The following is a 15,657-nucleotide window of genomic DNA, read 5'->3' as shown; positions in this document are numbered from 1 at the left end:
AACTCTATAAATGTACACTCAGAACCAAAAAAGCACAGTACAACAGCAAGCAGCTGACACTAATTGAGGAGTCCATAAACACAAACAACTTCTGGCAAAATTGGAAAAAACGAAAAAAATCTAAACAAGAGGAATTAGCGACACAAAATGGTGACATATGGACAACCCATTTTAAAACACTCTACAACACCGTTCAAACTGACACAAACGCAGAACAACGCCAAATTCATGAGAAGTTGAATGGATTAGAAAAAGCTATAAAGGACAACCAAAATCCATTGGACTCCTCAATTACTGACCAGGAGCTCTATAAGAAACTTCAGGCTCTGAAATTTAAAAAGGCATGCGGACCTGATGGCATCCTAAATGAGATGCTCAAACTCACTAGTGCAAAATTTTAATTGGCTATATTAGAACTGTTTATTTGATCCTGAGTGTAGGTTATTTCCCTGACATCTGGAATCAAGGACTCATAACCCCAATCTTTAAGAAAGGAGACAAATTTGACCCTAACAATTAGAGGCATTTGTGTGAACAGTAACCTGGGGAAGGTTTTCTGTAGTATTATCAATGTAAGAGTTCTATACTTCCTTAATAAGCACAATGTCTTGAGTAAAAGCCAAATTGGATTTATACCAAAACATCGCAAAACTGATCATATTTACACTCTACACACCCTGATAGATAAACATGTCCACCAAAATAATACCAAAATATACGCTTGCTTTATCGACTTCCAAAAAGTATTTGATTCTATTTGGCATACAGGACTGTTCTACAAAGTTATTTAAAGTGGTGTAAGGGGTAAAACATATGACAAAATTAAATCAATGTATACTGGCAATACGTGCAGCAATAAAATTGGTAAGAAAATAACAGAATTCTTTAACCAGGTGCGGGGCCTTCGCCAGGGTTGCAATCTGAGCCCTGCACTCTTCAATATTTACATTAACGAACTGGCCACTATTCTAGAAAAATCCTCAGCCCCTGGTGTTAGTCTCCACAATTCAGAAGTTAAATGCCTACACTTCGCAGATGACCTATGCCTGCTGTCAGTCACAGCACATGGCCTACAGCAGAGCCTGGAGCTGCTAGAGCAGTACTGCCAGACCTGGACCCTGGCAGTAAACCCCAAAAAGATAAAAAATAATGATTTTCCAGAGAAGATCAAGATCTCAGGGAATTAGACCAAAGTTCTCAATTGGCACAAAATATATAGAGTACTGCATACACTACCATTTCTTAGGTTTAAAGATAAGCTCAACTGGACACCTTAATGAGGCAGTGAATGAATTGAGAGAGAAAGCATGCAGGGCATTCTACGCCATTAAAAAGCAAATTCAAATTGAAAGACCTATTAAAATTTGGCTAAAACTAATTGAATATGTCATTGAACCAATTGCACTTTTCGGCAGCGAGGTGTGGGGTCCACTTGCAAAACAAGATTTCATCAAATGGGACAAACACCCCATTGAAACCCTGCATGCAGAGTTCTGTAAGATTTTCCTACATGTCCAGAGGAAAACTACAAACAATGCATGCAGGGCAGAATTAGGCCAATATCCACTAATAATAAAAATTAAAAAAAGAACAATTAAGTTTTGGAAACATCTAAAATACAGTGACCCCCTCTCATATCATTACCTAGCCCTGCAATGCCAAGAGCTGAGCAAAGAAAATAGTCCCCTCATCCAGCTGGTCCTGGGGCTGAGTTCACAAACCTGTTCAGGACCAGAACATCCAATCAATCAGGATAAACCAAATGACAACACAGTCAAACAAAACTGCATTGCTTATTGGGAATCACACTCTTCACGGCAATATTTTTTGTCAATTGGACAACGCTTTGCAACACAAACCAACATGGAGGAGAGTGAACGTGACAGAGAGCACGGAGACACGGAGCTCATACCTAAAAGAGGGGCTACATTGGTCGCATGGACGTGGTTTGGGTATGAAGTCTGACACGGACCAGAAAATCCTCTGATTTGTCCTATATTTTGATTTTATTTATTTTTAATCCCAGGCCCCAGTCATTGTAAATAAGAATTTGTTCTTAACTGACTTGCCTAGTTAAATAAAGGTTAAATAAATAAAATAAAGATGTCCCCTGACCCTCCCAAAGATTGACCCTCCCAAAGATGTCCCCTGACCCTCCCAAAGATGTCCCCTGACCCTCCCAAAGATGTCCCCTGACCTCTGGCCTACCAGTTACCAGGTTCAGATCACACACACTGTACTGGAGGACACTGCTGCAGGGGACGGTCTGACTGACCCAGATAAACACCAGTCAGAGAGGACACTGTGGTGAAGAACAGGGGGAAGGGGATTGAGGGAAGAGGAAGGAGAGGGTGGAGGTCAAGGTTTCCACTGGAGCCAGAGAGAGAGAGCCCAGAACAGAGAGAAGCTAATGGTTAGAGGTTAAACTGTTTTGTTTGTTTGAGTGCATGTAGAAGAGACATTAATCCTGTTGAACCAGAGAGAGAAGACTGGTGGAGCGAGGCAGGTTTAAACATCCTGTTGAACCAGAGAGAGAAGACTGGTGGAGCGAGGCAGGTTTAAACATCCTGTTGAACCAGAGAGAGAAGACTGGCGGAGCGAGGCAGGTTTAGACATCCTGTTGAACCAGAGAGAGAAGACTGGCGGAACGAGGCAGGTTTAGACATCCTGTTGAACCAGAGAGAGAAGACTGGCGGAACGAGGCAGGTTTAAACATCCTGTTGAACCAGAGAGAGAAGACTGGCGGAGCGAGGCAGGTTTAGACATCCTGTTGAACCAGAGAGAGAAGACTGGTGGAGCGAGGCAGGTTTAAACATCCTGTTGAACCAGAGAGAGAAGACTGGTGGAGCGAGGCAGGTTTAGACATCCTGTTGAACCAGAGAGAGAAGACTGGTGGAGCGAGGCAGGTTTAAACATCCTGTTGAACCAGAGAGAGAAGACTGGCGGAACGAGGCAGGTTTAAACATCCTGTTGAACCAGAGAGAGAAGACTGGCGGAGCGAGGCAGGTTTAGACATCCTGTTGAACCAGAGAGAGAAGACTGGCGGAACGAGGCAGGTTTAAACATCCTGTTGAACCAGAGAGAGAAGACTGGTGGAGCGAGGCAGGTTTAGACATCCTGTTGAACCAGAGAGAGAAGACTGGTGGAGCGAGGCAGGTTTAAACATCCTGTTGAACCAGAGAGAGAAGACTGGCGGAACGAGGCAGGTTTAAACATCCTGTTGAACCAGAGAGAGAAGACTGGCGGAGCGAGGCAGGTTTAGACATCCTGTTGAACCAGAGAGAGAAGACTGGTGGAACGAGGCAGGTTTAGACATCCTGTTGAACCAGAGAGAGAAGACTGGTGGAACGAGGCAGGTTTAGACATCCTGTTGAACCAGAGAGAGAAGACTGGTGGAGCGAGGCAGGTTTAAACACCCTGTTGAACCAGAGAGAGAAGACTGGCGGAGCGAGGCAGGTTTAGACATCCTGTTGAACCAGAGAGAGAAGACTGGCGGAGCGAGGCAGGTTTAGACATCCTGTTGAACCAGAGAGAGAAGACTGGTGGAGCGAGGCAGGTTTAAACACCCTGTTGAACCAGAGAGAGAAGACTGGTGGAACGAGGCAGGTTTAGACATCCTGTTGAACCAGAGAGAGAAGACTGGTGGAGCGAGGCAGGTTTAAACACCCTGTTGAACCAGAGAGAGAAGACTGGTGGAACGAGGCAGGTTTAGACATCCTGTTGAACCAGAGAGAGAAGACTGGTGGAGCGAGGCAGGTTTAAACACCCTGTTGAACCAGAGAGAGAAGACTGGTGGAACGAGGCAGGTTTAGACATCCTGTTGAACCAGAGAGAGAAGACTGGTGGAGCGAGGCAGGTTTAAACACCCTGTTGAACCAGAGAGAGAAGACTGGTGGAGCGAGGCAGGTTTAAACACCCTGTTGAACCAGAGAGAGAAGACTGGTGGAACGAGGCAGGTTTAGACATCCTGTTGAACCAGAGAGAGAAGACTGGTGGAGCGAGGCAGGTTTAAACACCCTGTTGAACCAGAGAGAGAAGACTGGTGGAGCGAGGCAGGTTTAGACACCCTGTTGAACCAGAGAGAGAAGACTGGCGGAGCGAGGCAGGTTTAGACATCCTGTTGAACCAGAGAGAGAAGACTGGTGGAACGAGGCAGGTTTAGACATCCTGTTGAACCAGAGAGAGAAGACTGGTGGAGCGAGGCAGGTTTAAACACCCTGTTGAACCAGAGAGAGAAGACTGGTGGAGCGAGGCAGGTTTAGACATCCTGTTGAACCAGAGAGAGAAGACTGGTGGAACGAGGCAGGTTTAAACATCCTGTTGAACCAGAGAGAGAAGACTGGTGGAGCGAGGCAGGTTTAGACATCCTGTTGAACCAGAGAGAGAAGACTGGTGGAGCGAGGCAGGTTTAGACATCCTGTTGAACCAGAGAGAGAAGACTGGTGGAGCGAGGCAGGTTTAAACATCCTGTTGAACCAGAGAGAGAAGACTGGCGGAACGAGGCAGGTTTAAACATCCTGTTGAACCAGAGAGAGAAGACTGGCGGAGCGAGGCAGGTTTAGACATCCTGTTGAACCAGAGAGAGAAGACTGGTGGAACGAGGCAGGTTTAGACATCCTGTTGAACCAGAGAGAGAAGACTGGTGGAGCGAGGCAGGTTTAAACACCCTGTTGAACCAGAGAGAGAAGACTGGTGGAGCGAGGCAGGTTTAGACATCCTGTTGAACCAGAGAGAGAAGACTGGCGGAGCGAGGCAGGTTTAGACATCCTGTTGAACCAGAGAGAGAAGACTGGTGGAGCGAGGCAGGTTTAAACACCCTGTTGAACCAGAGAGAGAAGACTGGCGGAGCGAGGCAGGTTTAGACATCCTGTTGAACCAGAGAGAGAAGACTGGCGGAGCGAGGCAGGTTTAGACATCCTGTTGAACCAGAGAGAGAAGACTGGTGGAGCGAGGCAGGTTTAAACACCCTGTTGAACCAGAGAGAGAAGACTGGTGGAACGAGGCAGGTTTAGACATCCTGTTGAACCAGAGAGAGAAGACTGGTGGAGCGAGGCAGGTTTAAACACCCTGTTGAACCAGAGAGAGAAGACTGGTGGAACGAGGCAGGTTTAGACATCCTGTTGAACCAGAGAGAGAAGACTGGTGGAGCGAGGCAGGTTTAAACACCCTGTTGAACCAGAGAGAGAAGACTGGTGGAGCGAGGCAGGTTTAAACACCCTGTTGAACCAGAGAGAGAAGACTAGTGGAACGAGGCAGGTTTAGACATCCTGTTGAACCAGAGAGAGAAGACTGGTGGAGCGAGGCAGGTTTAAACACCCTGTTGAACCAGAGAGAGAAGACTGGTGGAGCGAGGCAGGTTTAGACACCCTGTTGAACCAGAGAGAGAAGACTGGCGGAGCGAGGCAGGTTTAAACACCCTGTTGAACCAGAGAGAGAAGACTGGTGGAGCGAGGCAGGTTTAAACACCCTGTTGAACCAGAGAGAGAAGACTGGTGGAGCGAGGCAGGTTTAGACACCCTGTTGAACCAGAGAGAGAAGACTGGCGGAGCGAGGCAGGTTTAAACACCCTGTTGAACCAGAGAGAGAAGACTGGCGGAACGAGGCAGGTTTAGACATCCTGTTGAACCAGAGAGAGAAGACTGGTGGAACGAGGCAGGTTTAAACACCCTGTTGAACCAGAGAGAGAAGACTGGTGGAGCGAGGCAGGTTTAGACATCCTGTTGAACCAGAGAGAGAAGACTGGTGGAACGAGGCAGGTTTAAACACCCTGTTGAACCAGAGAGAGAAGACTGGTGGAGCGAGGCAGGTTTAAACATCCTGTTGAACCAGAGAGAGAAGACTGGTGGAGCAAGGCAGGTTTAAACATCCTGTTGAACCAGAGAGAGAAGACTGGCGGAGCGAGGCAGGTTTAGACATCCTGTTGAACCAGAGAGAGAAGACTGGCGGAGCGAGGCAGGTTTAGACATCCTGTTGAACCAGAGAGAGAAGACTGGTGGAGCGAGGCAGGTTTAAACACCCTGTTGAACCAGAGAGAGAAGACTGGTGGAGCGAGGCAGGTTTAAACATCCTGTTGAACCAGAGAGAGAAGACTGGTGGAGCGAGGCAGGTTTAGACATCCTGTTGAACCAGAGAGAGAAGACTGGTGGAGCGAGGCAGGTTTAAACATCCTGTTGAACCAGAGAGAGAAGACTGGTGGAACGAGGCAGGTTTAAACATCCTGTTGAACCAGAGAGAGAAGACTGGCGGAGCGAGGCAGGTTTAAACATCCTGTTGAACCAGAGAGAGAAGACTGGTGGAGCGAGGCAGGTTTAGACATCCTGTTGAACCAGAGAGAGAAGACTGGCGGAGCGAGGCAGGTTTAAACATCCTGTTGAACCAGAGAGAGAAGACTGGTGGAGCGAGGCAGGTTTAGACACCCTGTTGAACCAGAGAGAGAAGACTGGCGGAGCGAGGCAGGTTTAGACATCCTGTTGAACCAGAGAGAGAAGACTGGTGGAGCGAGGCAGGTTTAGACATCCTGTTGAACCAGAGAGAGAAGACTGGCGGAGCGAGGCAGGTTTAAACATCCTGTTGAACCAGAGAGAGAAGACTGGTGGAGCGAGGCAGGTTTAGACATCCTGTTGAACCAGAGAGAGAAGACTGGTGGAGCGAGGCAGGTTTAGACATCCTGTTGAACCAGAGAGAGAAGACTGGTGGAACGAGGCAGGTTTAGACACCCTGTTGAACCAGAGAGAGAAGACTGGTGGAGCGAGGCAGGTTTAGACATCCTGTTGAACCAGAGAGAGAAGACTGGCGGAGCGAGGCAGGTTTAGACATCCTGTTGAACCAGAGAGAGAAGACTGGCGGAGCGAGGCAGGTTTAAACATCCTGTTGAACCAGAGAGAGAAGACTGGCGGAACGAGGCAGGTTTAGATGTGACAGTGACATCCAAAGAGCAGACAGTGTGTTTTTACTTTTGTTTCCCTCAGCCACCTTCCTCTAGACCAGGGTTGTCAAACTCATTCCATGAAGGGCCTAGTTTCTGTTAGTTTTTGCTTTCAATTAAGACCTAGACCAGCAGGTGAGGGGAGTTCCTTACCAATTAGTGACATTAATTCATCAATCAAGTCCAGTGGAGGAGTGAAAACCCGCAGGCTCTCGGTCCTCCATAGAATCAGTTTGACATCTGTGCTCTAGATCCTTCAAACTCAACTCTGGACCTCCAAGCCAGTTCCACTGCATTGTTTCATTGTTCCCCTCTAATCAGGGACTGACTTAGACCTGGGACACCAGGTGGGTACAATTATCAGGTAGAACAGAGAAGCAGCAGGATCTGGAACTCGTAGGATAAGAGGTGAACCCCCTGACAGGTGGGGTGGGGTTACCTGTAGGGTGGGGTTACCTGTCAGGTGGGGTTACCTGTAGGGTGGGGTTACCTGCGCCTGTCGGGTGGGGTTACCTGTCAGGTGGGGTGGGGTTACCTGTAGGGTGGGGTTACCTATAGGGTGGGGTTACCTGCGCCTGTCGGGTGGGGTTACCTGTCGGGTGGGGTTACCTGTGCCTGTCGGTTGGGGTTACCTGTCGGGTGGGGTTACCTGTGCCTGTCGGTTGGGGTTACCTGTCGGGTGGGGTTACATGCGCTTGTCGGGTGGGGTTACGACCCGACACGTTAGGACCTCAGGAATGAGAGGGGGATGGGAAGATCACACACACACGGAAACAGACATGCACACACACACACAGAAACAGACATACACACACACACACACAGAAACAGACATGCACACACACACACAGAAACAGACATACACACACACACACACAGAAACAGACATGCACACACACACACACAGAAACAGACATGCACACACACACACAGAAACAGACATACACACAGCTGCCAGCATGAGCGAACCCAGGGGACTGTCACAGTCATGAACACACTGTTCCAGAGAAACAGAGGGTTGTGTGTGTTTATGAGAGAGCACTCAGCCACATGTCTCTCACACACACACAGGTCTCTCACACACACACAGGTCTCTCACACACACACACAGGTCTCTCACACACACACACAGGTCTCTCACAAACACACACACACAGGTCTCTCACACACACACACACACACACAGGTCTCTCACACACACACACACACAGGTCTCTCAGACACACACACACAGGTCTCTCACACACACAGGTCTCTCACACACACAGGTCTCTCACACACACACACAGGTCTCTCACACACACACACACACACGTCTCTCTCACACACACACAGGTCTCTCACACACACACACAGGTCTCTCACACACACACACACACATGTCTCTCTCACACACACACACACACACATGTCTCTCTCACACACACACAGGTCTCTCACAAACACACACACACAGGTCTCTCACAAACACACACACACAGGTCTCTCACACACACACACACACAGGTCTCTCACACACACACACACACACAGGTCTCTCACACACACACACACACACAGGTCTCTCACACACACACACAGCTCTCTCACACACACACACAGGTCTCTCACACACACACACACACAGGTCTCTCACACACACACACAGGTCTCTCACACACACACACACACACGTCTCTCTCACACACACACAGGTCTCTCACACACACACACAGGTCTCTCACACACACACACACACATGTCTCTCTCACACACACACACACACACATGTCTCTCTCACACACACACAGGTCTCTCACACACACACACACACACAGGTCTCTCACACACACACACACACAGGTCTCTCACACACACACACAGGTCTCTCACACACACACACAGGTCTCTCACACACACACACACACAGGTCTCTCACACACACACACACACAGGTCTCTCACACACACACACACACAGGTCTCTCACACACACACACACACAGGTCTCTCACACACACACACACACAGGTCTCTCACACACACACACACAGGTCTCTCACACACACACACACAGGTCTCTCACACACACACACAGGTCTCTCACACACACACACACAGGTCTCTCACACACACACACACAGGTCTCTCACACACACACACAGGTCTCTCACACACACACACACACGTCTCTCTCACACACACACAGGTCTCTCACACACACACACAGGTCTCTCACACACACACACATGTCTCTCTCACACACACACACACACACACACATGTCTCTCTCACACACACACAGGTCTCTCACACACACACACACACAGGTCTCTCACACACACACACACACAGGTCTCTCACAAACACACACACACACAGGTCTCTCACACACACACACACACACAGGTCTCTCACACACACACACACACAGGTCTCTCACAAACACACACACACACAGGTCTCTCACACACACACACACACACAGGTCTCTCACAAACACACACACACACAGGTCTCTCACACACACACACACACGTCTCTCTCACACACACACATGTCTCTCTCACACACACACAGGTCTCTCACACACACACACACACAGGTCTCTCACACACACACACACACAGGTCTCTCACACACACACACAGGTCTCTCACACACACACACAGGTCTCTCACACACACACACACACAGGTCTCTCACACACACACACACACAGGTCTCTCACAAACACACACACACACAGGTCTCTCACACACACACACACACACAGGTCTCTCACACACACACACACACAGGTCTCTCACACACACACACACACAGGTCTCTCACACACACACACACACACAGGTCTCTCACACACACACACAGGTCTCTCACACACACACACACAGGTCTCTCACACACACACACACAGGTCTCTCACACACACACACAGGTCTCTCACACACACACACACACGTCTCTCTCACACACACACAGGTCTCTCACACACACACACAGGTCTCTCACACACACACACACACATGTCTCTCTCACACACACACACACACACACACAGGTCTCTCACACACACACACACACGTCTCTCTCACACACACACAGGTCTCTCACACACACACACAGGTCTCTCACACACACACACACAGGTCTCTCACACACACACACAGGTCTCTCACACACACACACACACAGGTCTCTCACACACACAGGTCTCTCACACACACAGGTCTCTCACACACACACACACAGGTCTCTCACACACACACACAGGTCTCTCACACACACACACACACACACAGTTCTCTCTCACACACACACACACAGGTCTCTCACACACACACAGGTCTCTCACACACACACACAGGTCTCTCACACACACACACAGGTCTTTCACACACACACACAGGTCTCTCACACACACACACACACACACACACACACACACACACACACACACACACACACACACAGGTCTCTCACACACAGGTCTCTCACACACACACACAGGTCTCTCACACACACACACAGGTCTCTCACACACACACACAGGTCTCTCACACACACACACACACAGGTCTCTCACACACACACACACACAGGTCTCTCACACACACACACACAGGTCTCTCACACACACACATGTCTCTCCCACACACACACAGGTCACACACAGGTCTCTCACACACAGGTCACACACAGGTCTCACACACACACAGGTCACACACAGGTCTCACACACACACACACACAGGTCACACACACACACACAGGTCACACAGGTCACACACACACAGGTCACACACACACAGGTCTCTCACACACAGGTCTCTCACACACAGGTCTCTCACACACAGGTCACACACAGGTCTCTCACACACTCACACAGGTCTCTCACACACAGGTCTCTCACACACAGGTCTCTCACACACAAGTCTCTCACACACAGGTCTCTCACACACAGGTCTCTCTCACACAGGTCTCTCACACACAGGTCTCTCACACACAGGTCTCTCACAGGTCTCTCACAGGTCTCTCACACACATGTCTCTCACTCACTCCCACACAGGTTTGGGTTGTGGTGTATTAAGCCGGGCTTGATGACAGGATGAGGATCCAGGGGTCATGGAAGGTTGTGGAACACACACACACACACAGTCCACACCTCTCTGTTTGGGCATGAGGCTGACTAGACTACATGATGAACACAGAGCTCATCCGTACAGTACAGTGTGTTGTCCCAGGCTAGACGGAACACTTCCTGTCAATCACTACAACACATGATGGTCTTACAAGAGAATGTCCAAGGAAATGGACTGTTGCTACGGTACACTGGTCGGGATGAGTTACATGGCTGGTCATGAACGTGTGTGTTCTCTGTCTGTGTGTGTGTGTATGTTCTCTGTCTGTGTCTGTGTGTGTGTGTGTGTGTGTGTGTTCTCCAGTTGCATAAGCTGTGAGGACCATTGAACACAACCATATCCAGCAGTCTCCATGCACTAATGACAAACTTGCATCACCTCTAGTCCAGCCACACCGATGTTCTCTACATAAAACTCACAATTGTATGCATACACACACACACTCATAGATCATTGGGTGAAATCTAGTCAGGGAGGGCCAATGTTGACTCTCTCTGTTCAAACACACACAGCCCATAAAGGGCCTGCCTCTGAACTCTCTCTCTGTTCAAACACACACAGCTCTGCCTCTGTTTTCCCAAGCCCACAGACTAGAGCATGTTTGTGCTCATAAAGGAACAGGGACTATGATACAGTGTGAAGTTTGTGTTCTGTTTGTGGTTTAGCTGCAGTTTCTCTCTCTCTTTCATTAGCTATGTGTCTGTCTGGAACATCAATTACAATACCGACAATCCCCCCTTTCTCTAGCTAAGGCAAGCGTACACACACACACAACCTACTTCTTGCTGGCCTCACACACGTCTGTGATGTTGGAGAAGAGGTGGTGGTGCTCGGTCTTGGTCATGGCGTCACTGAGCTCCGCTGAGTTCTGAAACATCCGGATCAGAACCTCCAGACTGTGAAGGTAGGAGTGTTCTGACGATATCAACTCAAATATGGCCTGATAGAGAACGAGAGACAGAGAAAGGGAGAGAGAGAACGAGAGAGAGAGAACGAGAGAACGAGAGAGAGAGAACGAGAGAGAGAGAACGAGAGAGAGAGAAAGGGAGAGAGAGAACGAGAGAGAGAGAAAGGGAGAGAGAGAACGAGAGAGAGAGAACGAGAGAGAGAGAACGAGAGAGAGAAAGAAAGGGAGAGAGAGAACGAGAGAGAGAGAAAGGGAGAGAGAGAGAGAGAGAACGGGAGAGAGAGAGAACGGGAGAGAGAGAGAACGGGAGAGAGAGAGAACGAGAGAGAGAGAGAACGAGAGAGAAGGAGAGAAGGAGAGAGAGAAAGGGAGAGAGAGAAAGGGAGAGAGAGAAAGGGAGAGAGAGAACGAGAGAGAGAAAGAAAGGGAGAGAAAGGCGGTATTTACAGGGATGCTAACTGCTGAGGGCTCAAAAAAGATACTGTTATTTTTTTGCACAGAAGCAAGTGAAAAATCTGTGTTAACTGCAAGAAAATGTGCCTATTTTCAACTGGTATGATCATCGTTGTGATACCAGGCCTAATATCAGGATATCAAGTAGTATCGTGACAACACTGGGTCTGCCCCGCCACTGGGCTCCGTTGTCTGCTCACTCCCCGTCTGCTCGCCCCAGCTCCTCATCCCCGTCTGCTCGCCCCAGCTCCTCATCCCCGTCTGCTCGCCCCAGCTCCTCATCCCCGTCTGCTCGCCCCAGCTCCTCAACCCCGTCTGCTCGCCCCAGCTCCCCATCCCCGTCTGCTCGCCCCAGCTCCCCATCCCCGTCTGCCCGCCCCAGCTCCCCATCCCCGTCTGCTCGCCCCAGCTCCTCACCCCCGTGTGCTCGCCCCAGCTCCTCACCCCCGTGTGCTCGCCCCAGCTCCTCACCCCCGTGTGCTCGCCCCAGCTCCTCACCCCCGTGTGCTCGCCCCAGCTCCTCACCCCCGTGTGCTCGCCCCAGCTCCTCACCCCCGTGTGCTCGCCCCAGCTCCTCACCCCCGTGTGCTCGCCCCAGCTCCTCACCCCCGTGTGCTCGCCCCAGCTCCTCACCCCCGTCTGCTCGCCCCAGCTCCCCATCCCCGTCGGCTCGCCCCAGCTCCTCACCCCCGTGTGCTCGCCCCAGCTCCTCATCCCCGTCGGCTCGCCCCAGCTCCTCATCCCCGTCTGCTCGCCCCAGCTCCCCATCCCCGTCTGCTCGCCCCAGCTCCCCATCCCCGTCTGCTCGCCCCAGCTCCCCATCCCCGTCTGCTCAACCCAGCTCCCCATCCCCGTCTGCTCGCCCCAGCTCCCCATCCCCGTCTGCTCGCCCCAGCTCCTCATCCCCGTCTGCTCGCCCCAGCTCCTCATCCCCGTCTGCTCGCCCCAGCTCCTCATCCCCGTCTGCTCGCCCCAGCTCCTCATCCCCGTCTGCTCGCCCCAGCTCCCCATCCCTGTCTGCTCACCCCAGCTCCTCGCCCCAGCTCCTCATCCCCGTCTGCTCGCCCCAGCTCCTCATCCCCGTCTGCTCACCCCAGCTCCTCATCCCCGTCTGCTCACCCCAGCTCCTCATCCCCGTCTGCTCACCCCAGCTCCTCATCCCCGTCTGCTCACCCCAGCTCCTCATCCCCGTCTGCTCACCCCAGCTCCTCATCCCCGTCTGCTCACCCCAGCTCCCCATCCCCGTCGGCTCGCCCCAGCTCCTCATCCCCGTCGGCTCGCCCCAGCTCCTCATCCCCGTCTGCTCGCCCCAGCTCCTCATCCCCGTCTGCTCGCCCCAGCTCCTCATTCCTGTCTGCTCGCCCCAGCTCCTCATCCCCGTCTGCTCGCCCCAGCTCCTCATCCCCGTCTGCTCGCCCCAGCTCCTCATCCCCAGCTCCTCGCCCCAGCTCCCCATCCCTGTCTGCTCACCCCAGCTCACTGCTCACAGCTGAGTAGACTAATGGCTGGTTAGGGGATGAGACTGGCTGCTCACAGCTGAGTAGACTAATGGCTGGTTAGGGGATGAGACTGGCTGCTCACAGCTGAGTAGACTAATGGCTGGTTAGGGGATGAGACTGGCTGCACACAGCTGAGTAGACTAATGGCTGGTTAGGGGATGAGACTGGCTGCTCACAGCTGAGTAGACTAATGGCTGGTTAGGGGATGAGACTGGCTGCTCACAGCTGAGTAGACTAATGGCTGGTTAGGGGATGAGACTGGCTGCACACAGCTGAGTAGACTAATGGCTGGTTAGGGGATGAGACTGGCTGCTCACAGCTGAGTAGACTAATGGCTGGTTAGGGGATGAGACTGGCTGCTCACAGCTGAGTAGACTAATGGCTGGTTAGGGGATGAGACTGGCTGCTCACAGCTGAGTAGACTAATGGCTGGTTAGGGGATGAGACTGGCTGCTCACAGCTGAGTAGACTAATGGCTGGTTAGGGGATGAGACTGGCTGCACACAGCTGAGTAGACTAATGGCTGGTTAGGGGATGAGACTGGCTGCTCACAACTGTCACACATGATATTGGGCTGAAACACTCATTCTGATGTGACATATCTGCCATCATGAACTCTGCTATTCTTTTAGTAGGACATGTAGACAATCACTCTGTGCTCAGTCATTCATTTAGAGAGAGACGGCAGTGATCACACAGGAGAAGAGCTGTTCACACCTCTTATAGCTCCATTTTTATTTATTTTACATTTATTTAACGAGGCAAGTCAGTTATTTACACTGACGGCCTACCCCAGGCCAAACCCGGACGATGCTGGAACAATTGTGCGCCGCCTTTATGGGACTCCCAATCGGTGATACTCTCCATCTGCACACTTCTCTAGACATGCATTTGCTTAGACATCCATGCTATGAACTCATGTCCCTCAGCATGGACTGGTTTACTTGTCTGTGGTCCATATTTTCTAGCCCTCCCCTTTAAGAAGGGTTTACTATTGATATGGAAAAGGTTACAGGGAGAGGAGTTTAGGCATGGTTTGGTAGATTGCAACAGGGGGGCTACAGTAAGTGACCTGTGTGTGTGTGTCTGTGTGCATCCTAACCTTTCTGGAGCCAGTCGGCTTGACCCTTTGTTGGAACTGTCTCTGTATTAAGGGGAAGGGGTCACACACACACACACACACACACACACACACACACACACACACACACACTAAGGCTGTTACCTCTTGTCTTTTCCGCTCCTCCTGGCTGAGCTTATCAGAAACTCCACTCTTCTTCACCTGCAGGAAAAACACAGTTTAGAACACAGGTTTTATTAACAACATCAGGAAGAACACAGTTTAGAACACAGGTTTTATTAACAACCTCAGGAAAAACACAGTTTAGAACACAGGTTTTATTAACAACCTCAGGAAAAACACAGTTTAGAACAGGTTTTATTAACAACCTCAGGAAAAACACAGTTTAGAACAGGTTTTATTAACAACCTCAGGAAAAACACAGTTTAGAACAGGTTTTATTAACAACCTCAGGAAAAACACAGTTTAGAACAGGTTTTATTAACAACTTCAGGAAAAACACAGTTTAGAACAGGTTTTATTAACAACCTCAGGAAAAACACAGTTTAGAACACAGGTTTTAGTAACAACATCAGGAAGAAAACAGAATCTCTAACCATACTGGCTATATTTGCCAACAGTTAACAAAAAACAGTCGCACAACTTTAGGAATGAAAGGAATTGTTTAGAG

General features: G+C 50.4%; 1 protein-coding gene across 2 annotated transcripts in view; it reads right to left on the bottom strand.

Annotated features, from left to right (window-relative positions):
• LOC129822416 (rho guanine nucleotide exchange factor 26-like) overlaps window positions 1-15,657 on the bottom strand; it is a 97,233-nt gene that overhangs the window by 59,202 nt on the left and 22,374 nt on the right. For both annotated transcript variants that reach the window (XM_055880685.1, XM_055880684.1), the window contains exons 5-6: window positions 15,132-15,188; window positions 11,827-11,987 (exon numbers count right to left, since the gene is read on the bottom strand). In XM_055880685.1, coding sequence (XP_055736660.1) covers window positions 11,827-11,987; window positions 15,132-15,188 — 218 coding nt within the window. The remainder of the gene's footprint in view (window positions 1-11,826; window positions 11,988-15,131; window positions 15,189-15,657) is intronic.

The sequence above is a fragment of the Salvelinus fontinalis genome, chromosome 24 (genome assembly GCF_029448725.1).
Source record: "Salvelinus fontinalis isolate EN_2023a chromosome 24, ASM2944872v1, whole genome shotgun sequence".
Taxonomy (NCBI): Eukaryota; Metazoa; Chordata; class Actinopteri; order Salmoniformes; family Salmonidae; genus Salvelinus; species Salvelinus fontinalis.
This window is presented reverse-complemented; position numbering and strand designations above follow the sequence as displayed.